Here is a 27,203-nt window from a genome sequence, read left to right as displayed (position 1 = left end):
AAAGAGCAGCATAGATTTTTTTTTTTCTAAAGTTAAGAGATCAAATGTGAAATGGAATAGATATGTGTTTCTTCAACAGTAATGTACAGTTGAAATTTATAAAAATCGACAGTTTAATTTCCAGGAAAAGAATAAAGTAGGTAGTTGTGTTAGTTTGGTAGGGCTGCTGTTATGAGGTATCACAAACTGGATGGCTTAAACAATAGAAATCTATTTTCTCACAGTTCTGGAGGCAATAAATTCAAAATCAAGGGGGTGGTGACTCCTTCTGAGGGCTGTGAAGGAAGGATCTGTTTCAGACCTCTTCTTTTGGCTTGTAGATTACTGTCTCCCCTTTCACATGGCATTCTCTCTGTAGCTGCCTGTGTCTAAATTTCCCCTTCTTATAAGGACACCAATCATATTGGATTAGGGCCCACCCTGATGACCTCATTGTAGCTTGATTGCCCCTATAAAGAACCTATCTCCAAATAAGGTCACATGCTGAGGTATTTGGGGTTAGGACTTCAAAATATGAATTGTGAGGACACAATTCAACCCAGAACAGTAGCTGTTAAATACCTTCTTATGGGCAAGCAAAGAGAAAGTTCACTGTTAGTTTCATTTTAGCTTCATTCTATGGTATACCTTACTTGCCTTATCCCATATTCTTTGTTTGTACAATTAAAAACATTCAAGTCAAAACAAACTTCATTTGATTACCAAGGATAAAAGAGAAACACCTGGTGATTTGGTATCATGTGAATGTTTTTCAAGTGGATATCTAGAAAGCTGGCTTTAAGGATGGTATCAGGGCTTTCTGATTTTCATCCTATGTCCAGGAAAAGGGAAAATGCCTATAAACTGGCTGTCTACTAGCCAGACAGGTAGGACCACTCCCATCCTATATAATAAAGAGGTAATGTGCAAATTAACCCTCATGCTCTCACAAGATGGCTGCCTACAACCAGGCCGGCAGGGGGGTTAGTGAGGGACGACCAAATGACTGAACAAGCAGGCTGTGTGGGGCGACTAGGCCAGCAGGGGGGCCATGAGAGGCAACCAGGCCAGCAGGGGGGCAGTAAGGTGACCAGGCCAGCAGGGGGGCAGTTAGGGGTGACCAGGCTGGCAGGGGTGGGGGTGCAGTTTGGGGCGACCAGGCTGGCAGGGGGGCAGTAAGGGGTGACCAGGCTGGGGGGGCGGGAATTAGGGGCGATCAAGCTGGCATGCAGAGGCAGTGAGGGGCGATCAGGCCAGCAGCGGGGGCAGTTAAAGGCGACCAGGCAGGCAGACAGGTGAGTGATTAGGAGCCAGCGGTCCAGGATTGTGAGAGGGATGTCCGACTGCCGATCGGACATCCCAAACAGGCAGTCGGACATCCCCTGAGGGATCCCGGATTGGAGAGGGTACAGGCTGGGCTGAGGGGACCCCCCTTCTCCCCTGTGCACGAATTTCATGCACCAGGCCTCTAGTCTTAACATAAAAGCCAAAATAACCTGGCTACTGGGAAGAAGGGCTGGAACCTGGGAATGTCCTCAGGAGAATCATGGTGATTCAGAATCAGCGTCCTTGATTCTGTTCCTCACACCCTTTCCAATGACTATTTCCTCTTCCAGGGCTCTAACTCTGGATTAGGAAAACACTCTTGCAGCACCAAATAGTGTAGGTATATATGTTCCTGCCCAAGGGGTAATTTGCTTTCTCCTTGGAGTTATAAAAGCCAAAATTCCAATCCCTGATTGGAGACTACAACAGTAAAAGTGTAAGGAATTTTAAGAACAGGTATGCACAGTGATGTTGTATGATTTTGTGCATTTAATATTTGAGTGAGCGCTTATCTCCATGGAAGATGGATGTCATAAAACCAAATAAAGATGAAGACCCTTAAAGAAGAAAAACAAAACCCAGGTATGCAGCACATCAGATTTTAAAGTTAACCTTTGATTAAAAAGATGGGCTCTTGCCCAAACTGGTTTGGCTCAGTGGATAGAGTGTCGGCCTGCGGACTGAAGGGTCCCAGGTTCGATTCTGGTCAAGGGCATGTACCTTGGTTGCGGGCACATCCCCAGTAGGGGCTGTGCAGGAGGCAGCTGATAGATGTTTCTCTCTCATCAATGTTTCTAACTCTCTATCCCTCTCCTTTCCTCTCTGTAAAAATCAATAAAATATATTTTTTTAAAAAAAGATGGGCTCTGAAATAGCATTTACAGTTAGAGAAGATGGTGGGAGTGGCAGAAATAGAGAGGAAGGGCAAGAGAATGGGAAATAAAAATTTGAGGGATTCTAAATGTAATATAAGGGAAATGAAAAATATCCTGGTAAGAAAGTTCTATAATAATTCATGTGAGGTTGACCTTTTTAATGTTCAGAAAAGTGTCAGAACTAGTAAAAGTAGTTTAAAAATATGTTTAGAAATCAGAAATGTTTCATTTAAATAAGATTTTTGTAATTGTAATTTTGTTGCCCTCCAAGAACATAAATATTAAAACTGAATTTAGTAATAAGTGCCTCACTTTGTAGGGTAGGAGTGTAACTTGTCCCTATCTGATTGTAACGACTTCATTTAATCATCTGCTTCCTTGGTTGTACAATGAAAACATATTCAAATCCTTGGTGAGTGTTAACCAGACGACTGTCATTCCTTTGTGGCATTCTACCAGGGGAGAAGATAGACCCAGGCCAAGCTTTCCATTATGAAGAGAAGATACTAGTTATGGAGTAAGATCATAGAATATTAAATAGAATATATTAGAGAGAAGCAATCCTCCAACTCCCAGATTTTAGTTTCTTATATGGAGTCATATAGATGTTGAATAGCACAACTGGGACCAACAGCCCATCTGTTGGAGTTGGAAACCATTTACTGAGGGTTTAACTGGCTTCAAGGGTGTTGACCAATTGCTCTCAGGGCTGGTGGTTGCCCAACGTTCGGTGCAACTGCTCACATCCATCTGCTTATCTCTTCCCCCTGAGAGGATGGAGTAGGTTCCTGGGAGTAAGGAGAGTTAAACAGAGACTGGATGGAGGTAATTAAATATGTTTATTGCAGTTTGTTGCTTGTATTGAAATAGCTGATAGTCTGCCAATTGCAAACAAGAGGGACCTCTTAGGATGCTGCCTTAGAACCTTCATAGCATTCTCACTCTGATTATAAAACACTGATGGCTACTAGCAGCATGCTTTCTCGCAGTAGAAAGTGCCTTCACCTTTATGTAACCTGGGAAAGGTGATGGTCTATCTTTTATCATCACAAACAACCATAGTGACGTTATTTTACGGAAAGTATGACCAGCTCTTTGAATTCGAGGACAGGCTGAGGCACAGATAGCATAAAGTGAGGATCTGTGAAGGGTGAGTCTCTGCTTCATTTTATTGAGGGTCACTGCTCTTCATGAAGTCCTGCTGCTGTAGAGAGAATCTTTATTTTCAAAGCTTTGAAACTCCTCTACTCTTCAGGAAGGAGGGCCTTCTCAGGCCACCTTTAAGGCCTGGTGCTTGGGGAAGCATCGCGTAAAAGCCATTTGAGCAAATAAATGGCCAACAGAGGACCTTCGAAATGAAAAGAGAAAGAAATAACTGAGATGATGATGAGAATGGTTTATTAGATCTTTCACATTTCAGAATCTGTACTCTTTGTGTTGTCTCATCCCTCACTTGCACGTAAGAGTCTTAAAAGAAAATGATTCTCTTAATTTTTCCTGGTCTTTGCTCTAGAGGGCTCTTAACTGGCCTACTACAATAGCACCATCTATCTTAGGATATTTATTTTCTGTGTATTTGATTAATACAGCCAATCTATTACCATGAACTTTCATTCTAGAACAAAAAATAATTAATGCTATAAATTTCTGTCTCTGGGTCTTGTTCTTTTCGTTTTTTGATTTTGGTCTTTACTATAGAAATTATATATGTCTATATACTCAGATTCTCTTTGCAGACAGAAAACATTAATAAACGTTTGCCCTGCATACTTATAATTACCTTTTTATTTTCTTATATAAAATAAAGAACTGATTGTAACTATATTTGGTTCTGATGGGGCATGTAATAAAGAAAAAATGCTGAGTGATAAATTAGCAAAGACCTACAATGCTTCTGGTTGTTGCTGCTGCTCAGCATTCAAGGCCTGGTTTAGTGAAAAAAATCAGAACTGAAAACCCGGTATGCTAGGCTGAGGATCGGTGGAGCTTTCTCAACAACCAGAGCTACACTTTTGGTGTAGCCTTAGCGCTTCACCCCAGGAGGCACAAAGACCTCCAAAGAATTCAGCGTCTTTCCCAGTAGTAAATAAACTAGAGTGTTGAAGGATGGCACCTGGACATGCTGATTCATGCAGAAAGCCTCCGAGGTGACTTTATATAGTTCTCTGGGGTGAAACCGTGTAGTCTCTGGGATGAAATCAGCCCCTGGACCACTACCAGGCTCTTTGTAGTGGGTGTGGCACCTGAGGAAGGATTGCTGGTTATGAGTAAATATCCAAACATTTGTTTTTTGTTACTATTGAAATTTAATTTATTTTTATACCCCTATGACTTCCCTGATGTTTTTGAAGGTGAAAGTCTTTACAAGAGGGTAAGAATCTCTCTGGGGTTACCTGGCCTTTGTGTGTGTGAGCGACAAAAACCTCCTGTAGAACTGACCCCCATTTAACAACCTAGTTCCTTCCTCAAGGGACTCTGAGGGTGGGGCTGTGATGGTGCCTTTCAGCTTTTGGGTGGGCAGTAGTTGACAACACTATTCTCTCCCACTCCCCTGTACCTTGGCCACCCTTGGCTGCCAGAGAAGGGCCTCCCCTTAGCAGTACAAATAGCTTTGTCTCTCTGTCTCACCCTTTTTGTTGAGCCTAAAAACCAAAAACTTTGACTTTATATTAGTCACCTTTTAAAGCAAACATTTATTGAATATAGATAGGTAGGTAGATAGATAGATAGATAGATAGATAGATAGATGATAGATAGTGTTTGTAAGGGGATAACAGTAAGTGTCACCATGAGAAAAGTCCCTGACCTCGGGTTAATTACTTTTTTATAGATAAGACAGCTTTGTACAGGTTGTACATTTGCATCACTGTACTGAATACTTTGATATGAGGACAGGGCCATACCTGATTTGATCACTCAACACCAGTTCATGGCTGGCATGTAGTAATTAGATACATTCTTCTGTAACACTAGAGGCCCCGTGCACAAATTCATGCACCAGTGGGGTCCCTCGGCCTGGCCTGTGGGATTGGGCCAAAACTGGCTCTCCAACATCCCCTGTGGGGTCCCGAATTGTGAGAGGGCGCAGGCCAGCCTGAGGGACCCCACCAGTGCATGATCGGGGAGAAACGTGTGAGGTTGGCCAGCTGGGGAGGGACTGCCGGAGGGCTCCAGGGCGTGTCCAGCCCATCTTGCTCAGTCCCGATCAGCCGGACGCCCCACAGCAAGCTAACCTACTCATCGGAGCATCTGCTCCCTGGTGGTCAGTGCACATCATAGCAAGTGGTTGAGCGACCTTAGCATATCGTTAGCATATTACGCTTTGATTGGTTGAATGGCTGACCCTCTGACCGGACACTTAGCATATTAGGCTTTTGTTATATAGGAATTGTAAAAACTGTTATTTGATTTGCATATATTTTTCGCCCTGCACTGAACTCCCTGAGAGTAAGGACTGAATCTATCTTATTCATCACTGTGTCCACAACAACAGAACTTGTTGACACAAGATTGATAAACAGTAACTAATTTTGAATGAGAGAATGAATGGAAGTTGGGAGAGGTGTTTCAGACCATCTTTTGCAGAGAATGAGAAGCATGACTCAGCACCAGGCCTCTTTCTAGGGTGCTCAGTGCAATGCAAACAAAATGAGAAGGAAGCCAATGAGTAACTCGCCACGCTTCCAGAATTAGATGTCTCCTGAGACTTTCTTCCCAATAGAAACTTCCAGTCCTCCACCTTGCTTCTCTCAGACTCTAGTTATTCCCCAGAAGCAACGTGTCTTCCCTGCAACAAGCTCTTGTGGACTTCTTGGGAAGGGGAAGGATAGGAGTCTAAGAACAAGGGACGCTTCTGACACCCTGACACTCTGCAATTTAGCTTCCACGTGAAATGCAGGTTCAGCCGAGAGAGGACTGCAGATGCTGTCATTCCAAAGACATTCAACTGGATTTGCTTTAAATCTTCAATGTTTGGGAGAGTCAATTCAGCAGTTAATTTGGCTGAAGAGATATGAAAAGTTACCCCAGGGCTGCAGTTGCTTGATAACCATGTGTTAAGTGCTAATTAGAAGGCTGTCACTGTGCCAGATTCTGTATGTATAATTATGTTGTTAATGGTTTCATTTTCGAGATGAACCCCGGAGACGCAGGAAGGTTAATATCAGGAGTAGCAGGCTGTCTCCACAACCATCTGTCTGCCTCCAAGCCCATGGTCTCCACTGGCCAGTGCTGCACAACCTCCCTGCAGGGACTGGGGCTGCCCCTTCCACAGCCACTTCCATATTCTTCCTGACCCACAACTGACCTGCCCTCTTTAGGGACCTCAATATTCTGAGAATCTCCAAGTTCTGTATCTCTAGCACACATGCAGGGAATGCTCTGAGACTGCTAAGGTGCCTATAGGAAAAAACTGTTTTATCTCACAAAAAGCAGCTCTTTGGGAAAAACAAAAAACAAACAAACAACAACAACAACAACCTAGAAACATAGAACTAGAAAAATATTTTCAGGTCTGTTGACTCTGTCCCCTGTGTTTTTCAGATAGGTCACTTAATATCTGACTCTCAATTTAATCACTTCTTAAAGGAAAATAAATATTTTCTTTATCCAGTGTATTCACAAAGATAATACGAAATAGTATGTGTGAAAGTGCTTTATAACCTGTAAGGTACAATGTAGATTTCAAATGTTATTGCTGTGGTTGTTATTATTCCCTCAATGCTCTAGTTTAGCTAACTAAGACTTCACTCCTAGAAAGAATTTTTAAGTCCATGAGATTGGAAGTTTATCTGTTTAGGACTCCAGTTCTTCTATACAGGCCTTTGAAACACTGCTGTCTCTTCCCATGAGTGTCAGCTACTCCAAGGCTCCCCCTTTACATTTTACTTGGCTATATAGTCAGTCATTGTAACTTGTTTCACCTGCCCTGTTCCCTCTCCCTTGAGGCATGTCCTTAGTTCTCACTGTTTCCCCATGTGGCTCACATTTGCATATGTTTGGGAGGATGCGCAGACAATGCAGCTGCACCCTCTACTCCTGCATTCATCAATGGGGCTGAGGACTCCAATCTGGCTGGATAAGTGTGTCTCCTTCCTTTGCTGCTCTGTAAATGTTCTCCTTAAACATTTAGCAGCGATAGGAGGGCTATGGTATTCAAGCACAAGCTACGTTAGGTCGTTCTGTAGCTTTGCTTGACTCCACATCTAAAGTCTGTGGTTGCTGACTTTAAGAACCATATTTCTATTTAACTCACATGCAAAGATTGTTATACATACAAAGACTATCAATAAATGCTTGGGCAAGAGGAGCAGTTAAGAAGCCATGCTTGCTGTCAGAGGAGTTCATCTTTTGCTCCTTAAATTAGAATTTATTCAGTTCCTTTGTTTTCTGATACTTACGTTGCATTTGAGCAAATATAACATGCAATTTTAGTATTTTCCAAATTGAAAATTTAATTGTATCTTGAAGATTTTAGACTTGATTTCATTTTAATGGAAATACAATCACTTATTTGATATCTCCATTCAAATTCCATTTTTTACGTTTCAGGGCCAGTTAAACTGATCTTTACTCAGATTGTAAATGACATTTGAAGATGACGTTTAAAGATATCCTTTAGGATGTGAGGACAATCTGGCTGCGACATCTGTCACCCCATTGATCGCCAGGGTTGATTCGGCTGATCTGGCTGGCTAGGCGGGTGTCCCCCTCCTCCCTCACCGATCCATGTGCGTCCCTCCCGAAGCTGCGCACTGGGTCAAAGAGGATGACCTTCCCCCCAGAGGAGAGGACCGGTCTTCGGTCAAGGGTATACGAGTAGCTGCGCTCCCCTGCTAGGACCTCCAAACAAGCTCTCAAAGATGTCAGTTAGTTTCTCTCCTGACATTTTCCATTTCATACTTATATATTTCACTTAATGGAACCATTTGTATTCAGCAAGGTTCAACTCAGAAGCGCTTAAAATTAAAAATTCAAACTATTCTATGTTCATCTTCTGGCAAGTTCTATTACTTTCAATTATTCTGACCAATTAATCATAGTGGTAAGTGGCTAATAAAATTAACTACATTATTTTTCTTTCCTTTACAAAGTAAGTGTTCTTACCATTACATTGGCTAAGAACCTTGAAAAATAGTAGAAATAATTAGCATAACTGGTTATTCTATTTAAGTGCGTGGTGAGCTACTACTAAGTTGGTATGTGGTTTTACCCACTGCCTCCTTGCACATGGAAGAAGAGATTTTCATAGACCTTTATCAAGTGGTAGCCATCTGTGTGAATTTAGAAGGATCTGTTGTATGGAAAGTATTATTTTTCAAGGAAACCATCACCATCTCTAGAGATGAAGACACTGCTGAGGAAATAGTGTAATAGGGGCCATTGAAAGCTGGAAGTCTGGAGGAAGGTCCAGCCAATAGGAGCTGTCATCTGGAGGGGTCTTAGCTACTGTTAAGATATGGTGAAAAAGTGAGGAAGTGAGGAGAAATACCCTGAACTTTTCTCCTACCTTTTATCCCTCTGCATTTCTGCCAGTGTCTTCTACTGGCCAAACCCAGCTGGGAGGCAACTAGTAGAGGAGGGATGCTGGGTAAAACAGTACACAGAGGTCAGCTTCCTGAAGCATAGAGAATGACAGAGAAGGGGCAGGAATGCCTTTGGGTAGCTAAAGGAGAATAGGTAGTTTAAATATTTTGCCGAAGCATATCTAGGTGATGTCTTTGTTTATAATATGTCCAGAACACATAGACCTTTTAATCTGAAAATTAACATTTATTAATTAATAATCTCAGAGGAGCTTTTTTGTAGTATAGGCTTGATAATCATATGTGCTCTATTCTTCCTTCTTAGATTTTCTTCACTTTGTACTCCTTACTACTATCTTCTTATCCTTTGCCTTTCTTTTATCCTTTTCACCTGTGTCCTTGGACAATTTCTCAAGTTGTTCTCAATATCACTGAATTAATTTAATTTTTTTGCCATGTCAGTTGTGCTCTTTAAAGACCAGTGCAAAATTTAATTCTTGCATTGAATTTTAGTGTTCTTTGTGAGTTTTCGTATTTCCAACAGCTCTCTGTTCTTCAGAGCTTAATTTCCTCTATGACATTCTATTTTTAGTGACTAGTGGCCATATTTATACCTTATTAAGAATATAATATTTTCTAAAGCTGCCTTCTGTTTTTCAGAGTAAATAAGTTTAGACATATACTTTTTATTTTTTTTCTTTCTCTTTAGCCAAATATTTCTTTATACTGATCCAAAAAATTTTAACAGCCTTATTGAAGAATAATGTACATACCATAAATTCACTTGTTTTAATGTACAATTTAATGGATTTTAGTAAATGTGTCATTGTGTAACCATCTCTATAATAAAATTTTAGGACATTTCTGTCACCCCAAAAAGATACCTAGTCCCCATGTGTTGTCACCTTCAGTTCTCATGCCTAACCCCAATCATGCACCCTGTGCTGAGTCATCCCCGTACTGCAGAAGCCATCTTCCTCATGCAGAGCTTTTGCATCCATGCTGCATTAGCCTGAAGGGAAGCAATAGCCCTACCCATTGGAACCCCTTTCACCCCACCCTGTGGAGTTTAAGCCCTGCTGAGGACTACAGCTGGAAGCTCATTAAGTGACTAAGACTAACAGACAGCCTGTAGGCAGAGGCAGATCTCTGGGTGCTTTGAGTCTTTTCCTAACCTGCTCCAGGGCAGGGCTAGTAAAAGCAGACTTTGCATGTGCAGCTTGGTCCTTTCCACACACACACCCAGGCCCAGCAGAGGAAGCCACGAGCTGTGGATCTCTGAGAGCTCCAAACAGATTGCTCAGGGCCAGTAACAGACAGTGTATGGCACTTGTTTTTGTTGAAATTAAAGTTTTAGAAATTTAGTGATTGTCCATCTACTCCCAAATAACTTCGAAATGATGTGATTGATTTGATCAAATATAATACACTTTCAAAGAATATCAGGATACCTTTAAAGTAAAATCAAATGATAATGTATTCTGGTGAGCATGTGTTCTAATATTTGTAATAGATTTCAAATTATCTTTTTGGTATATGGATAGAGGTTACAGTAATTCTGTTTGTCCTTGTGTGTTAGAATTCATTAAGGAATTTTTAAGATGTGTGGAAATTTCTTTTAGGACCTAAAACACATACATATGTGCCTACATATGCATGTTCCAATATATGCACATTGCATATAGGCATGCACTCATGCTCATTTGTTCCATGAATGTGCACATACATGTACAAACCAAATATGCTCATGGATATGTTGTTTGATTATAAAAGCTTGGATTCAATTCTTTGCCTTTTCAAATATACTCTGAATTTTTTATTAAGCCAATTATTTGTGCCTCTACTTGCACTATCTTTCAAAATGAGAAAGGGCCAATTTCCCAGGAATAGTGGATTATCATTGAGTAAAACCATGGCAACAAGATATTTTCTTGTGCATTTAAGAATTGCAGAGAAAACACTCTATAATTATATTTAATTCATGACTTTTTTCTTACTTGGTACATGGATAGAGGTTGCAGAGATTGTGCTTGTCATGCTTTATTCATAAACCTTTTTTCGTTTTCATAAATCTGCAATAAGAATTTAACTCAACCTTTCATTTTATGACATTTATTTTTCACGTTATTTTAACTGTATTGCTAGTTAAAATCTGTTAATACTTTAATAGAAGAATCTAGGGAAAATCCTCCCTAGTAGTAATCAAGAAAAATGCAGATGACGCCCTGGCTCGTGTGCTCAGTAGTTAGAGCTTTGGCCTGCACCCCTGAGGGACTCAGATTCCATTTCCCAGTCAAGGGCACTGTACCTGGGTTGCAGATTCAATCCTTACCCTGGGTCAGGTATGTGTGGGAGGCAACCAGTCAATATGTCTGTTTCACATCTCTCTCTCTCTCTCTCTCTCTCTCTCTCTCTCTCTCTCTCTCTCTCAAATCAATTTTTTAAAAATAAAGACATTTTATACATTAAAGTTATCTGTAAAGGGGGTTGTGTGGCCTACCTCATATAGAAGCAAGCTCATGGAAAAGAACAGGCAGAGTCTAGGTGGTACAGAAATGATTACTGTAAGATACTAACGGGAAGTTTGGGTTTCTTGAGCTCCTTCCACATACATAACCTTAGCTATCCAGGGCAGAGTTTGAACGCTCCACTTTACTAGGGGCCAAGCAGGTTATATGAGTGATTGAAGCTATCTGTGTTAAGAATGATGGGACAAACTGGATATGGTATATATCAATGTTCACTTCCAACCCAACATGTCCATACTGTAACCAGGACCCAATTTTACCAGGTCTTCTAATTTTTTAAGGACTAGAAATCTTGATTTTTTGAAATGTAAATTGTCTACATTTTAGAATTTGGTACCTAATTCCAAAATTTTTAAAGCACAATTGTAGGCTATCACTTTTTAACCTAATCTAGGAATTGCCCCCAAAACTTGCTTCTATTCCCTTTCAGTGCATTTTGGGAATTATTTAATACTCTGACCTATTAAAACTTTATCACTAATATCTTAATGTATAATATATAAAGAATAATTTTAAAGCATCTTAGAATATCCACCCCTTATTGTCCTGCCATTTTGTAATGGCACTTTTAGCAGATTTCTTACAAGATTCTGAACCTGATACAACAATAATGTTAATGTCACTGCATTAATAAGACAGAAAGTAGTTCAGACTCAACATAAAAAACACTAGACAACTAATTATTTCAACTTATAAATGTTGGCTATCAGTAGTGCTCAGCCACACGTTCCTAAATGTGTTTTAATTGCTAAATGCAATGGTGCTTAGAACCCAATTCATTAGCTAGAGCAAATTAGAAGGGAGTGTAAATCTCCGCATTTGCTGATGACATTCATAGCTTAGTCAGCATACATTTACTGAGGGTCAAGTATCTAAGGCATAAAATAATTTTTAATGTTTATTATTTCAAAAGTCACTAACCAGGTTCTCTAATTTTATGTATATCAGCTGAGCAAGCTTCCAGTCTTAAGTACCTTAGTTTGTGTGGAGCTTTTTAAGGCCTTTGTATTATCCAAATGGAATATATAATATGAATATTAGAGAAGCACTTAATTATCATGTTGCCTTTGCTTTTTTAAAGCAAGATGGTCTTATTTTGAGATCAGTTCATTATTGGTAATTTGGAAAACCCTCTACCAACCTATACTCTGCTCCAAAAGTGGGTTTCTACAATGATGTAATAGTCTCTGGTATCGGAAACTATCTCACCAGTAGCCTTGAGCCCCTTGGGGGTCCAGAGTAGCTTAAGGAATACAAAGGCTACTTCTCCCTAAGGATATAGAGATATTTTGATAATATGATTTGAACCACATAATGGAAGGCAGGCAGTTGTGTCCAAATCTGACTTTTAGAAGGAATGTTCTTTATAAAAGATTTTAAAAGCCTCACCTATTACTAAATATCATTATTAAATATCATCCTGGTTTTCTTCCCATTCTACTTCTTCTGATTCTATAACAACCACATCCCATTAACAAGAGAAGCCTCCATTTCTTTTCTTCTCTCTGATAATCCATGGTCTTTAAGACCATGGAAGATAGATATTTTTGGAGTTAAGTTCAATATTTTATTTTTCAAGTTGTTGGTTTATATCAACTTCACTCTACTATTACGGAAAGTGAGTTCCAATCTAAAAACTTTTAAGAGCTATTAACAAACAGTATGCTAGGAAAAGACCAGAAGTGTTGTAAAGTAATAATTGGCATTAGGGAGTTACTTTTAAAGGGGAAAGGCACTATGCAACTCTAGAGCCATTCAAAGCTTTTCAGCCCTGATTCCCATACAGACAGAGTCAAAGGTGTCCTCTTCCATTGATGTTCTGGTTTGGCATCATGTTCTACAATGCTCACTCATTAATATTTCTTAGGAATAAAGAATGCATATAACTAAGTCATATGCCTCTGCCGTAGATATCAATATCAGCACAAAGGGAGAAAGATGGAGGATCCAAGAAAAGAAAATTAATTAGATCCTTTTATCTGAAAAAAGGGACAACAAAGAACATAATTCCAACCATTTTAATCTGTCATTGATTCAAGGTTTTTACGGCAGAAAAAGAGCTTTTCCAGCTTTTGAAAGTGTTTATTTAGGCATTCACTAGAGATACAAAAAATGTTTGGAAGCCTCATAACTCAGAAAATAGGAATGGAAATAACCTTCTGGCAGAAGGTTATTTATTGAGTTATTTATTGAAGACTTGAGGCCCGATGCATGAAATTCGTGGAAGGGGCTCGGCCCTCACAGCCACAGCAGCTGCCTCAGCCCTTGCAGCCCCGGCTTTGTTCGGAAGGTCATCTAGACGGTCGTTCAGCTGTTCGGCTGCCCAGTCTAATTAGCATATTACACTTTTATTATTATAGATGTGGGGCTCCACCTCTGGAACATACATTTCTGTGTGGTAGATACACTTTTCACCTTTGTGACATGAAACTCTATGATGATATCCAGAAGATCACCATCTTTCCCAAGATTGGGCAGTTCACAGTTGTTTTGTTTCAATTATTAGTAGCTTCTGGAAACAAATCCTGATTTAAACTGTTGCTCAATTTTCTTCCCCGAATCTTTCAAGGTTGTTTCTTGGAGTAAATGAGGACTTTCTTTTTCTTTCTCCTCATTGTATTTTTTAATAAATTCTGGCCTTCTTAACTGTCAATCAGTGGAAATTTGGAAAACCTAATCTTTGAATTACAATTGAGAATTTTCTGGGTGTAGCTTCCTTTGAATATGACTTTATGTCTCGACTCTAAGTTGACTTAGTAAGGAATCTTATAAAATTAAAGACATTTTTCTTCCCTAGCATAGGAAAACTATCGAAATAGAAGGACAAACAAAATTTGCTAAAACTAAGGGTGGAATTGACAAATAAAATTAGGAACCCAGATCCAGGGAGCACTATAATATATATGCGTACAGTTGTTTTTTTTTTTCTGAAAACAAAGAATAAAAGTTAAGTTCAAAGATAAGAACAACTTCAAAAATGTGCTGAGCCAGACCCTGTAAAAGCTTGACTGTTAGAATGAACTTTATGAGCTTTTAACTCATATCACACCTTTGGTGCTAATTGAACACCTACTTTTATTAAAACAAGAATGTGCAATTTAGAACTGAAAGATGAGCTTTTTTTAAAAAAAATATACTTTATTGATTTTTTACAGAGAGGAAGGGAGAGGGATAGAGAGTTAGAAACATTGATGGGAGAGAAACATCAATCAGCTGCCTCTTGCACACCTCCTACTGAGGATGTGCCTGCAACCAAGGTACATGCCCTTGACCGGAATCGAACCTGGGACCCTTCAGTCCGCAGGCCGATGCTCTATCCACTGAGCCAAACCAGTCAGGGCTGGAAGATGAGCTTTTATAATAATTTATTTAAAGCTCAGATATATTTTAAAATTTCTATGAAATTAAAATATTGACAAAAACAGGAAAATAGAAACATGTAAAGTAAAATCAGTTTAATTTTACTTCTTCTATGTTTGATGATCTTTAACTCTTTTTTTTTCCTTGATATTTTACATGTTTTTGCTTTTCTGAAATTTGAATAACAGATTTTTTGTCACAAGTATCAACTGAGTTCATTAGCTTAATGTCTTTTACCATCTCCATGATATGTTTTAAATGTAACAGCTTTTGCTATGTAAGAAAGCATCCCAAAATTTAGTGGCTTAAAACAACAGTCATTTATTTGCTAATCCTATGGTCCTCTACATAGGTTTCTAGTCTCAGTTGGGTCCCCACATATATTTGGCTGGCAGTTGGTAGGCTCTGTTTCTGGGAGTTGGGTGGCTATTGGCTGGGACAATGGGAACAACTGAGCCACGTGACTCCTTTCATCCAGCAGGCAGGTTATCCCAGACTTGTCCCATGAGGCAGCATGTCTCCAAAAGAGGGAGCAGACGTGTGCAAGTCTCTTGAGGGTAGAGTCAGAACTAGCATGTCATCTCTCTTCCCACATTTTACTGCCACCACATTTTGTTGGTCAATGCAAGTCACAAGGCCTGCCCAGTTTGAAGAGGTATAGAAATAGATTCTGCCTCTTAATGGAACACATTACAAATTGACTGTCCACTGGCAGGGGAAAAATACAGCCAGTTTTCTAAACTGTTTTACTCTGGGAAGCCTTAATCACTCATACAAGTCTTAAGTCTATTGTATACTAGGCCCTGGTTGGCGTCAAAAGGGTAGGTGCTTTTATGCTCATAAGTGCCTGATTATTTTTGTAAGCCCTTACTGAATTATATTGCATGGAATGTAACTTAGTTGACATCAGAATTATCACACTGACATTTCTCTAAGGCTAGAGAAAGTGAAGAAGTCAGGAGAGTCATTGACTTGGTCCCTCCCATGAAGGAGGGCAAAGAATAGGGCACTTTAGAAAGCAACTTGGAGAACTGTGACCTGGAGGGTTAGAAACAGAAGAAAAATTGTGGGAGAGGAGTTGATGAATAAAAGCCATGAAGGCACACAGGCCATCAAAGGATGTTGGTACCAGGTATTGTTACAAATGATTTTGAGACCCAGAATCTTAATTTATGACACTGAGGAAAATAGATTGGGAAAAATAAAAAACAAGTAGTAGCCCTAGCCGGTTTGGCTCAGTGGATAGAGCATCAGCCTGTGGACCAAAGGGTCCCAGGTTCAATTCCAGTCAAGGGCACGTACCTCGGTTGCAGGCTCCTCCCTGGCCCGGGCCCGCGTCAAGGTGTGTGCAGGAGGCAACCTATTGGTGTGTTTCTCTCACATCAATGTTTCTGTCTTTCCCTCTCTCTTTCACTCTCTAAAAAAATCAATGGAAAAATATCCTCAGGTGAGGATTAAAAAATAAATTAATTAATTAATTAATTAATTAATTAATTTTAAAAAAACAGAACTAGTAGAACAGAATAAAGGTATATTAATAATTCCTATTTTAAATACTTTTCAGCTCATATATTTTTTTGCCCTTCCGTCTTTTTGTTGTAAAGGTCGAATAAATTTTTATTTTTCTAAGCTTTGAATGGAACTTTGAAAATGGACTTTTATTTGTTTTAACCTGCTACCAACTTTTTGGGATTAGGATGCTTCCCAAACAAACCTTTGTAAGAAATACGGATAACATAGCCATTTGCTCGTTCAGCTGCCATTGAGCAACTACTTTGGGTCAGGCCTGTATCTACGAGCCGGAGCTCTAACAGAGAACAATGCAGAGTCTGTGCAGGTGGAGCTCCCGTTCCGGAACCAGGAGGCAGGCGTGAAACAAATGGCCGAGCTAAACGGTGGGAGGAGCTGTGGACAGGGTTAGGAAGATAAGGAATACAAGGGGCAAAAGAGTGGGACATTTATTATTTTATACAAAGCGGTCTGGAAAGTTCTCTGATTAAGGACCCTGAAAGAGCTATGGGAGTGGGTCCTGATAATATATAGGGAGAGTGTTGCAGGCAGAGGAGCGGTCCCAAATCTGGAGCATGCTTGGCATGTTTGAGGAACCACAAGGATACTTGTGACACCAGAGCAAGGAAGCAGAGGGGGAGCATGTTGGGAGGTGAGGGCTGAGAGCTTGTTTGGAGTGGGGTGTGGCTGACCACGGAGAGCAGGGTGATGGTTCTCAGAGCCAGCTGCTTGTTATACTCACCCTGGGAGCTATGGACAACATGCCTGGGCCCAATTCCAGAATCTATTTTAATTGGTCTGCTCAAGTGTTTATAAAACGTTAACAGGATGGATCCAGTATGTAGCTGAGGTCTCCTGAGCCTTAGTACAGCAGGACTCTGACCCTGAGTGAAATGGAAAATGGCAGAAGAATGACACGAGCTGGTTGTCCTGGCATGCCTCCTTCACCCTCAAGATCATGACTTAGCCTCACCTTTTATTTTTTTTTGTTAATCCTCACCCCAGGATATTTTTCCACTGATTTTGAGAAAGAGTGGAAGGGAAGGGGAGAGACAGAAAGAGAAAAACTTTGGTGTGAGAGAGACATATTGATTGGTTGCCTCCCACACACACTCCAACCGGGGCTGGGGGTTGAGCCTGCAACCCAGGTACGTGCCCTTGACTGGAATTGAACCCTCGACCCTTCAGTCTGCAGGCCGATGCTCTATCCACTGAGCAAGACCGACTAGGCCATTGCCTCACCTTTTCAGAGGAAAGTGGGAGAATGTGGTCATGAACAAGATCTCCAGGTGCCCTCACCTGTCCCTCCTCTGCCAAGCTCTCTGGTAGGTGTCAGGGATGTAATAGAAGGAAAGGAGGAGGTCTTATAGGGACAAGGGCCCCTTCTGTTTCCTTCTAAAATGGGTTGGAGCCTGCCTTAGCCTATTTGGAATGGTGTAACAAAATACCACAGACTGGGTGGCTTATAAAAATCAAACATTTATTTCTCACAGTTCTGGGGGGCTGGAAGTCCCAGATCAGGGTGCCAAAATGGCGAGGGGAGGACCTCATCTAGGTGGCAGACATTATCCTATATAATAAAACCCTAATATGCAAATCGACTGAGGGGGGGTCCCAGATTGTGAGAGGGTGTAGGCCTGGCTAAGGGACCTATTCCCCCCCACCTCTGTGCACGAATTTTGTGCACTGGGCCTCTAGTTTTATATGAAGTCCTCACATGCTGGAAGAGACTAGGGAGCTCTGTGGGGTCTCTTTTATAAGGGCACTATTCCCATTTATGAGGGCTTCACCCTCATGACCTAAACACTTCCCAAATGCCGCACCTCCTAATACCATCACACTGGCCATTAGAATTTCAACATATGAATTCTGGGGAGACACAAGCATTTGGACCATAGCTGGGCCAAAGTTCCTGCCGCTTTCCTTCTCCCTCCAGCCTTTAGTCAGAAATCCCCATGCCTCCCTCCCAATGTTGCCCGGAGTCACTATTGGATGACTCTGAGAAATAATGTCACTTCTGCTGACCACTATGTTGAAAGTACAGAAACACACTGCCGCTGTGTAATAGCTGTAAATTGGTGCCCCCAAACCCATGCAGCCAGGTTAAGAGCGCAGAGAAGTTTATACTTGGAAATAACACAGCCTTGCCCTTATCTTCCTTTTGAGTAACAGTGTAATGTAGTTGTTCAGAGCCAGAGCTTTAAGCTGAATAACTTACATCCTGTTTCTAACACTGACTAGCTGGGTGACTTACCCTTTGTGTGCTTCAGATAATGCTGTCAAACTCAGAAGTCTGTTGTAAGATTAAATGAGTGGATACGTATTAGGTTCTCAGACAAGTGCATGACACAGTTTTTTTTAAATATTATTTTTATTGGTTTCAGAGAGGAAGGAAGGAGAGAGAGATAGAAACATCAATGATGAGAGAATCATTGATTGGCTGCCTCCTGCATGCCCTACACTAGGTATCGAGCCCACAAGCCAGGCATGTGCCCTGATTAGGAATTGAACCGTGACCTCCTGGTTCATAGGTCGAAGCTCAACCACTGAGCCATGCCTGCCGGGCACCTGGCACATATTTAGTGCTCGATCAATCCTAGATATATACAGTTATAGTTTCCTTCTTGATTTAATCATCATACAAAGGGATTTCTCTCTAATTTTATCAAAAACATAAGGGAATTTTATACGCATAATGTGTCTTTCAGTAGCATTTGTGACACATTCTTCTCTGTTGTTTAATTGTTGAAAACGTAAACATGCTGCTTATCAAGAAGTGGTCCAAATTTCAACTGAGGAAGAATCAAAACATTTTTAGCACACAAACAATCCATTTTATATGATTGCTGTGCAAACATAATTTTTGGCAGAACTCTTTAATTCCTTGCTTTCATGTGGATAAAAAGAATAGCAGCCTCTTTGGACAAGTTGAGGCTGGGAATGCAAAGAATTAAGATGTGGACAAGGCATGTTTTCAGCACTTCTCTAGAGAACCATCTGAAGTGCCTACTTCACAAACAAAGATGAAAATCTGAGATTTAGTTCTAGATCCCAGACTGCTCCCCTTATAGAGGTTTCTATACAGTGAATGGAGGTGGGGCAGGATGACAAAGAGGGAGGCGAGGAAATTTTATCCTCACAGGAAAGGGCCTATTTCTCCAACTTTCTCTACCCAAATGAATCTTTCATCTTTGTTTTATTTGAGTCAGAAATTTAATAAAAACTCACTGGAATATGAAAAGATGATTAAATATTTATTGAAAATTTAAATGTAATACTTAAAGGTACTTATAGTCCTTGAGGCATCTTAAAGGCAATAAACTTTATTTCAGAGCTTTATCTGAGTTTGACACCCCACCTGAGTGAAATTTAAATAAAAGTGAAATAGAAAAATGCCTCTTAGGAAAGAATGGCCTAGTTTCAGCATTTCTCCTAGATTAATTTAGGATAGCCTACATTTCTCAGCTCTGCAAGCCGACCTCGATCCTTTCAGTGTCATCTTCTACCTCATCTCTAAAGTGTCTCTACTTCCATTATTTCTTTTCAGACGTTAGTAAATCTGTAAGACTTTCATTCTCCAAGTCTTTGCTTCTGCTGTTTACTTGTTTTTATTTCTATTGAAATTTTGCACACTCTTCAAAAATAAGCTCTCCTGGGTGGTTTTTGTGATTTCCCCCGATCTAGAATTAGAGATGCTTCTTTGCTCTCTCAATTCTTTGTTCTTCATTTCATGCCCTTAGTTAATTCTGTTTTAGCTATTTATCTGCACCCTTTTTTATTGTCATAAACAATTAGCTTTTTGGGGAGAGAGTAAAATATTTCTTAGTCATATTTGTATGCCATAGAGTAACATATATGTGCAGAACTCAACAGTATCTGTGGAATTAATGAAACACAAAGACCAAGAAAAATAACAGTTCTCAGAACTAGAGCATGCTTTTCTTCATTTTCTTTGCATGCCATCCCTTTACCTCAGGGCCATTTGAGTTGCCACCTTTGTGGCTTTGTACTTCTAGGACAGTTGGATATGGACACCTTTTGCTTAAAACCCTTTAATACATACTCCTAATTGACCTTAGAGCAATAATTTGACCTTGGTGAGAGGAAACCCAAACTTTATTCAGTGGCCTTTAAGATTGACTCATGCCAAGTCCCACGTCACTCCCTTCCTCACACTTCGTTACAGCCATACCGAATTTCTTTGTGTCCCAGAAACGGTCTTTCTACATGGAATGCGTGTTGTTCCATTCCTCCCCACTCCACCTTCTACTGTCTAACTCCTCATCTACCAGATTCAATATGTTACTTTTTTCTGGAAATCACCCTTAATTCCCTGTACCATCTCCAGCCTGGGATGGGATTAAGCCTTTCTCCTTTATGATCTGATAGATAATAAAGATTAGAAAGACTTGGGTCAAGACAGGATTCTGCTTCTTACTGAGCAGTGACTTTAGACCGGTGCTTCACAAACGTTATGCATCAGAATCACCCAGAGAGTTTGTTAATCCATAGCCCACTGGGCCCCATCTTCAGAGTTTCTGATTCAGCAGTCTGGGATTGGTCCTGAAAATGTGCATTTATAATGAATTACCAAGTGACACTGATGATGTTCCTGCCTTAGATAATTTATTTAATCTCTCAAACTTTAGTTTGCCATATGCAAAATGAGGTTAACTGAGGTGTTTTAAGAATTAGTTGTTAGTGTTTGACATGAATTAGTATCCAGTCAATGTCAGTTAATATTGCTTCTTCTTTATCATTGCTTTCATCACACTATTAAATTGTAGACTAAACTGCCAAATAAAGTAGGAACCCCCTGGAAAGCAGAGACTGCATCCATTTTCTTATTGTTTTACCACAGGTACTTCATGAAGTGCATTAGTTAACACTAAATAAATATATAATGGAATAAATTCAAAGTAAAAGCATTCAATGAATAATAGAATGAATTCAGATAGCCGCTACACAGAATGTTCCGGGATCCCCTAGCACAGCTTGCTCTAGTCTTGGTTTTCCTGGGACTGTTTTTGCTGATTGGTTCCTAAATTACTTTTGGTTTTGGTGAGTCAGTCCCCACAGCTTTTGCTTCAAGCAACACAGAAAACTTTTTTCTGTAGGAACTAGACATGAGCACATGGACCACTCATTTGGTTGTGTAGTTTTCGTCTCATACTAAATGAGAGAACTGCGGCAACGTGCTTCTGTTCCTTCGGTGCCTGAACATATGCCTGCATTTAATACTGGATATGGGTTAGAAATTAACATGAACAATTTAATCTGCAGTTCTTCGAAAATTCATGACTCTTCTTCTGAGAAGACAGTTTCTACTCCCATCCTCCTCTTTGATCTCAGAAACTCATATTTTATATTCACTCATTAGTTCAACAAAATTTTTCCACCGTTTATCATGTGGCAAGTATTGTGATGGTAATGCCACATAAGACAAAGTTCTTGCTTCACAGAACCTAAAGGATGGCCCATAACAGCTTATACAGTAATTGTTTGTTTCCTTGCCTCCCATGCTAAATTGGGGGCCTCCTAATGGTAGATGCATTATCTGATTGATTTTTGAGTCTCCAGCTCAGTGTCTGGTATATGCTAGATATTCATACACATGGATTATTATTTATACAGAGAGACCCTCCTTGTGATATTGGTGCTTAGAAATAGAACTGAGCTCCAGGGGTCATGGACTGTTAGTCCATGAAATGACTTGGTGCTAGACATGTTATTTGACATACAAACTGTCTTTTAATTTCATTAGGACCAACCAGTAACATGTGGGAGATATTTACATAACTTTCCAGACTTCCAGCTTCTCTTGAAAGAGCCCACATTTCTGTATTACACCAATCCGCTGAAGCCAATTCCCACTTTCCCTGCTCTTTTACACCGAGTGTGCCCTCGTGGCTACAGCCCCTGCCATTCCCTGTTGTTACCCAGCTGCCTATGTGTATATTGTGTCGTGTGTGTTTGCATGGCTTTGTGGTCAGGAAAGACATTCTTCAAATTCTACATAAATCTACTGAAAGTTTGTCTTTACAGACTTATAACAACCTAACCCCAACTTATTCCTGTTTTTCTTTAGTAATGTAGAATGCTAATGAGAATTTGCTTTCATTTGAAATATCTAGCATATTGAGTCATCGATCTACATTTTGTGCAAGTTATTTTTCTGCATATTCACAGCAGGTTTCCTGTATTTTTCAATTAATTAAGTCATGGCCGGCTTCTTTTCTGCTGTGATGTGCATCTCAGTCCAGAGTAAAAAATGTCTAAATCTATCTGGCTTGGGTTATTGTTCCCCTTTATGATTTTTGATCTAACACTTGTCATTTGGCTTGGTTTTGTCATATCAGATTAGTTCACTAAAAATATAAAATGGAATTAAAACTATAGTTTAGCTAACAAATATATTCATGCTTTGTTTCAGCTCTCCTTAAAAAGAAGAGGAAGCAAAGATTTACCAAAATCTGAAAAAAAGACTCAACAGACTCCCACAGAGGTATGTAGAAATAAAATTTCAACAAGTACATCAAGCACCTCTAAATGCATATATAAGCTACTTCTATAAGTAGACATAACAGCCAGACAAAGTTAAGTAAAACAAAGTTAAGTTATGCATATCAATTATGTAGCTATAGATACAGGCGGTATAAAACATTCAGTATCTTCGCTTACAAAGCAAGCTCTAACATCCCTATTATTATCTCATTTACACATGGCAAAATGTCATTAGTACTTTCTGTGTTCCAGTATTTGAGAACTGTACCTATGCTGCTAATCTTGTTCGCTCATAATTAATAAGGTCAGTAGAATAGCTGTCCCTATGGTATCAGGGAGAATAAAGAAAGCAATGTGGCAGGAAGGGATGGCAGAGGAGAGTGGCTTGTGATGGCTTTAGAGTCCGAGCCTGAAGTAATTCGCTATACTAGTGATTAGGGAAGCAAAAAAAAAAAAAAAAAAAAAAAAAAAAGGCAACAGAAGAATAAAAATAAAATTTCAAAGATGGATTCAACCTGGGCTTGTTGAGAACCTTAGAAACATGGCCACAGTAATGACTAGTTCTGCTTTCAGGGTGAGCAGAAGGTACTGAGAGATATAAGGAAGGAGATTTTAAAACAGAAGAGGAAATATTTGGAGGCAGAAGTGACATAATGGCTCTCCAAGAACACCTGGCTAGATACTGACCTTTCAAGTGCATATGTTGGAATATGGAGTACTATAGCGTGCTTTTTAAAAAATTCTTTCAAAGGGTTTTCTTATTAGGTAGAAACTAACTAAAGCAATATTTAGTGGGGGTGAAGGGTAAGGGCAGAGGGTGGGGTGGGAACCGGGTGGAGGGGAGCTATGGGGGGAAAAAAAGAGGAACAATTGTAATAATCTGAAAAATAAAGATTTATTTTTAAAAAACAAATAAATATATAAAATTTGAAAAAAGTTGATGTTGATCATATTTTTAAAAAGCATACATATTAAATGTTTACTTTCGCTTTTCCTTTCTCTACCTGTTCTGTTCATGGTTAATTTTTCTTTGGGTACTTGCACAAGAATATTTATAGACCAGGGTCTTACACCAAAATCATTACTCCGTTTTGTACATTTTTCTCAGTTTCCTTGATAAGTTCAATATGCTCTGTCGCTACAGCTTTCTCACTGTCTTTGGCATAACTTTAGCCACCTCACTCTAGGTATTTTGCTGTGAGTCATCCCCCATGTCGCCATGAATCCTCTTCGGCACCACCTTATTTAGGGGGAAGATGCTTGTTCTAAAATCTTAAGTGGGCTCTAGTCAGCAGTTTATTTCTTTTCATTCAAGTCCTCTTCTTATATTTCCCATGTTAAAGTTTATGCAGGTGTCCTTTTTCGGTTGTTTTCTTGATTTACATAAAAATGGTCTTCCATCCTCTTTTTCTCTTTTCCCAAATGAGGAGGACAATGAAGATTTGAAATGCCAGCTGCAGTTCGTTAAAGAAGAAGCTGCTTTGATGAGGAAGAAAATGGCCAAGATTGATAAAGAAAAGGATCGATTTGAGCACGAGCTGCAGAAGTACAGATCCTTTTATGGGGATCTGGACAGTCCTTTGCCTAAAGGAGAAGCCGGGGGCCCTCCCAGCACCAGGGAGGCCGAGCTCAAGCTACGGTTGCGGCTGGTGGAGGAAGAAGCCAACATCCTGGGCAGGAAAATCGTGGAGCTGGAAGTGGAGAACAGAGGCCTCAAGGCGGAACTGGACGACCTGAGGGGCGAAGACTTCAATGGCTCGGCCAACCCGCTCATGAGGGAGCAGAGCGAATCCCTGTCGGAGCTGCGGCAACACCTGCAGCTGGTGGAAGACGAGACCGAGCTGCTGCGGAGGAACGTGGCCGACCTGGAGGAACAGAACAAACGCATCACGGCCGAGCTCAACAAGTACAAGTTCAAGTCCGGCGGCCACGAGAGCGCGCGGCACCACGACAGCGCCAAGACCGAGGCCCTGCAGGAGGAGCTGAAGGCGGCGCGCCTGCAGATCAACGAGCTGAGCGGCAAGGTCATGCAGCTGCAGTACGAGAACCGCGTGCTCATGTCCAACATGCAGCGCTACGACCTGGCCTCGCACCTGGGCATCCGCGGCAGCCCCCGCGACAGCGACGCCGAGAGCGACGCGGGCAAGAAGGAGAGCGACGACGACTCGCGGCCGCCGCACCGCAAGCGGGAAGGGCCGATCGGTGGCGAGAGCGACTCGGAGGAGGTGCGCAACATCCGCTGCCTCACGCCCACCCGCTCCTTCTACCCCGCGCCTGGGCCCTGGCCCAAGAGCTTCTCCGACCGGCAGCAGATGAAGGACATCCGCTCGGAGGCCGAGCGCCTGGGCAAGACTATCGACCGGCTCATCGCCGACACGAGCACCATCATCACCGAGGCGCGCATCTATGTGGCCAATGGGGACCTGTTCGGACTGATGGACGAGGAGGACGACGGCAGCCGCATCCGGGAGCACGAGCTGCTCTACCGCATCAACGCGCAGATGAAGGCCTTCCGCAAGGAGCTGCAGACCTTCATCGACCGCCTGGAGGTGCCCAAGTCCGCGGACGACCATGGTGCCGAGGAACCCATATCCGTGAGTCAGGTACAGTTCTGCCTATTGCGAGCCAGGGCGATGGCGAGGCGGGTGCGCGGAGCTGCGGTCCCGGGTGGAGCGGATCCGCGCACCGACCTCCACGCCCCGCTTTAGAGAAGTCCCGGCGCAGAGCTCCACTGGGCGCACCTGTTCTTTCACCCTGTCCTTCAGGCCTGAGGTTGTCATCACCGGATTACCAGGCACTATTTCCCCTGTTATTTTTAAAGGGAAACTTTACCCCCCCCCCCGCCCCGTTTTTTGTGTGTAAAGATTAAAGAAATGGTTTTTTAGATTTATAATAATAATTATTATTATTCTTTATTAAAGGTCAACATTTTCAATATTATTCCACTGATTCTAATAGAACGAGCTGCAAGAAGATCCCTAATAAGGAATCTTCAATTGTTGATTTGCAAATTTCCAAGCCAAGATTCAAATTGAGTTTAAAAAATATATTTTTTAAGTCACTAAGTTGATGCATAACTACTGTTAAATGTAGAAGCCAGCAGAGAAAAGAGATGATACTGTGTCTGGAGCCCGACCAAAAGGAATAAATGGAAGCTGTTCCTTTACTACAAGCTGAAGTGACATAACCATTACTTCTAGAAAATATCACTGTTGGCTCTGCAGTGGAGAACCTCAGGACTGGGGAAGGAGTGTTATTTTTTTTTTAACTTTAAGGCAACACCAATTCAGAAAAAAATAGTAATAACCATTCCCGAACAGGGAAAACCAGCATTTTTCCTTCATCCTAATTTGTAGAGGCACACTTGATGAATTGGACTGAGCTGCTCTAGCCAGGTATGGTGGCCAAAGACCAATGCATTTTGTCAGAGTTAACCACCTTAGAGATAATTTAGAAAGCAAAACAGGCAGCGCCCCCCCAACCCCGTGGCAAGCCTGGTATCCCGTATCCATTGGAGAACCGGTGGAAGTACCACAGCATGCATGGCTTTTAAGACATGCCAGGGGTTTAAATTAAAAAAAAACAGTTTATACACAAAAGCATGACATTCATTTCACTGCCTGTTAGTCACAACTAGAAACATTGCAACCCTATTGCTTATTGATCTTGCATGTCGCTCTGCTTTGCTCTGGAAAGAAAAAAATAGTCTTATGATAAAACTTGTTGAATTCTTTAAATGTTGAGGCTTATTCCTTCTATTGATTGTATCAAAACATTGGTTTCTAGTTTCCTCGTTGCAGCTTTTTTATGGGTACTTTGAGCATGTGGTTTTCCATCTGTGCCCTTGGGAACAAAAAAGACATCAGAATGAGAGAATGCACTGTGTATAATAACAGGCTTTCAGATTTGGTCAATAGCGGCATAAGGGGGGTTCCGCTTTATCTGAAGTTGAATGTATGCTTAGATTAGTTGATATAAATTTAAGTTTTAAAAATTATTATTAATTCTTCTCTTTGTCTTTGCATTTACCTTCCCAGATGTTCCAGCCTATCATTTTACTTATCCTCATTCTTGTATTATTTTCATCACTTTCTTACACAACAATATTTAAACTTGTCTTCCTTTTTACGCTGTTTTTTGTACTGTAAATATTTCATCATTTATCATTCATTGTAGTATTTTCAGTTTGTTTATTTTGTTCATCCTTCAAGACAAGAAGTAAAAGAAGTATAATTTCTGTAGTAACCAATGCTATAAAAACACTGAAGACTGCTTAATTTCTTTAAAAAGACCCATCTCACCACTACCAAATTCAGTAAGAAGCCCAGGGACTAAAATATTTCAGGTAAGCAAGTAAGTGTGACTTTTTTTATTATAAATCATTTTAATTTGTGCTTCTGTCTTTTACATCTTAATTTCTATTCTTCTCGACAAATAATTGGCAGAATGACTATAAAAATTGGCTAAATCAGTTATTTCTCATTAGCTGACTAATGATAATTCAAAAGCTAGACATTCACTCACATGTTGGGTACATTTCCCAAAAATAAGTAGGTTTTGCTAGTTACATCAGACTAACAGGGTAATTTTGATATCCA

General features: G+C 40.6%; 1 protein-coding gene across 2 annotated transcripts in view; it reads left to right on the top strand.

Moving 5' to 3' along the window:
- The window catches only part of MTCL3 (MTCL family member 3), a 34,044-nt gene extending 7,267 nt beyond the window's left edge, over positions 1-26,777 (top strand). For both annotated transcript variants that reach the window (XM_080666425.1, XM_080666424.1), the window contains exons 5-7: positions 22,535-22,606; positions 24,033-25,208; positions 26,643-26,777. In XM_080666425.1, coding sequence (XP_080522551.1) covers positions 22,535-22,606; positions 24,033-25,208; positions 26,643-26,753 — 1,359 coding nt within the window. In that variant the 3' untranslated portion in view covers positions 26,754-26,777. The remainder of the gene's footprint in view (positions 1-22,534; positions 22,607-24,032; positions 25,209-26,642) is intronic.
- The last annotated feature ends 426 nt before the right edge of the window (positions 26,778-27,203 follow it).

Source organism: Plecotus auritus (genome assembly GCF_963455305.1).
Source record: "Plecotus auritus genome assembly, chromosome: 4".
In the NCBI taxonomy this organism is placed as follows: Eukaryota; Metazoa; Chordata; class Mammalia; order Chiroptera; family Vespertilionidae; genus Plecotus; species Plecotus auritus.
Note: the sequence above shows the minus strand (reverse complement) of the source record. Positions and strands in the feature narration are given on the sequence as shown.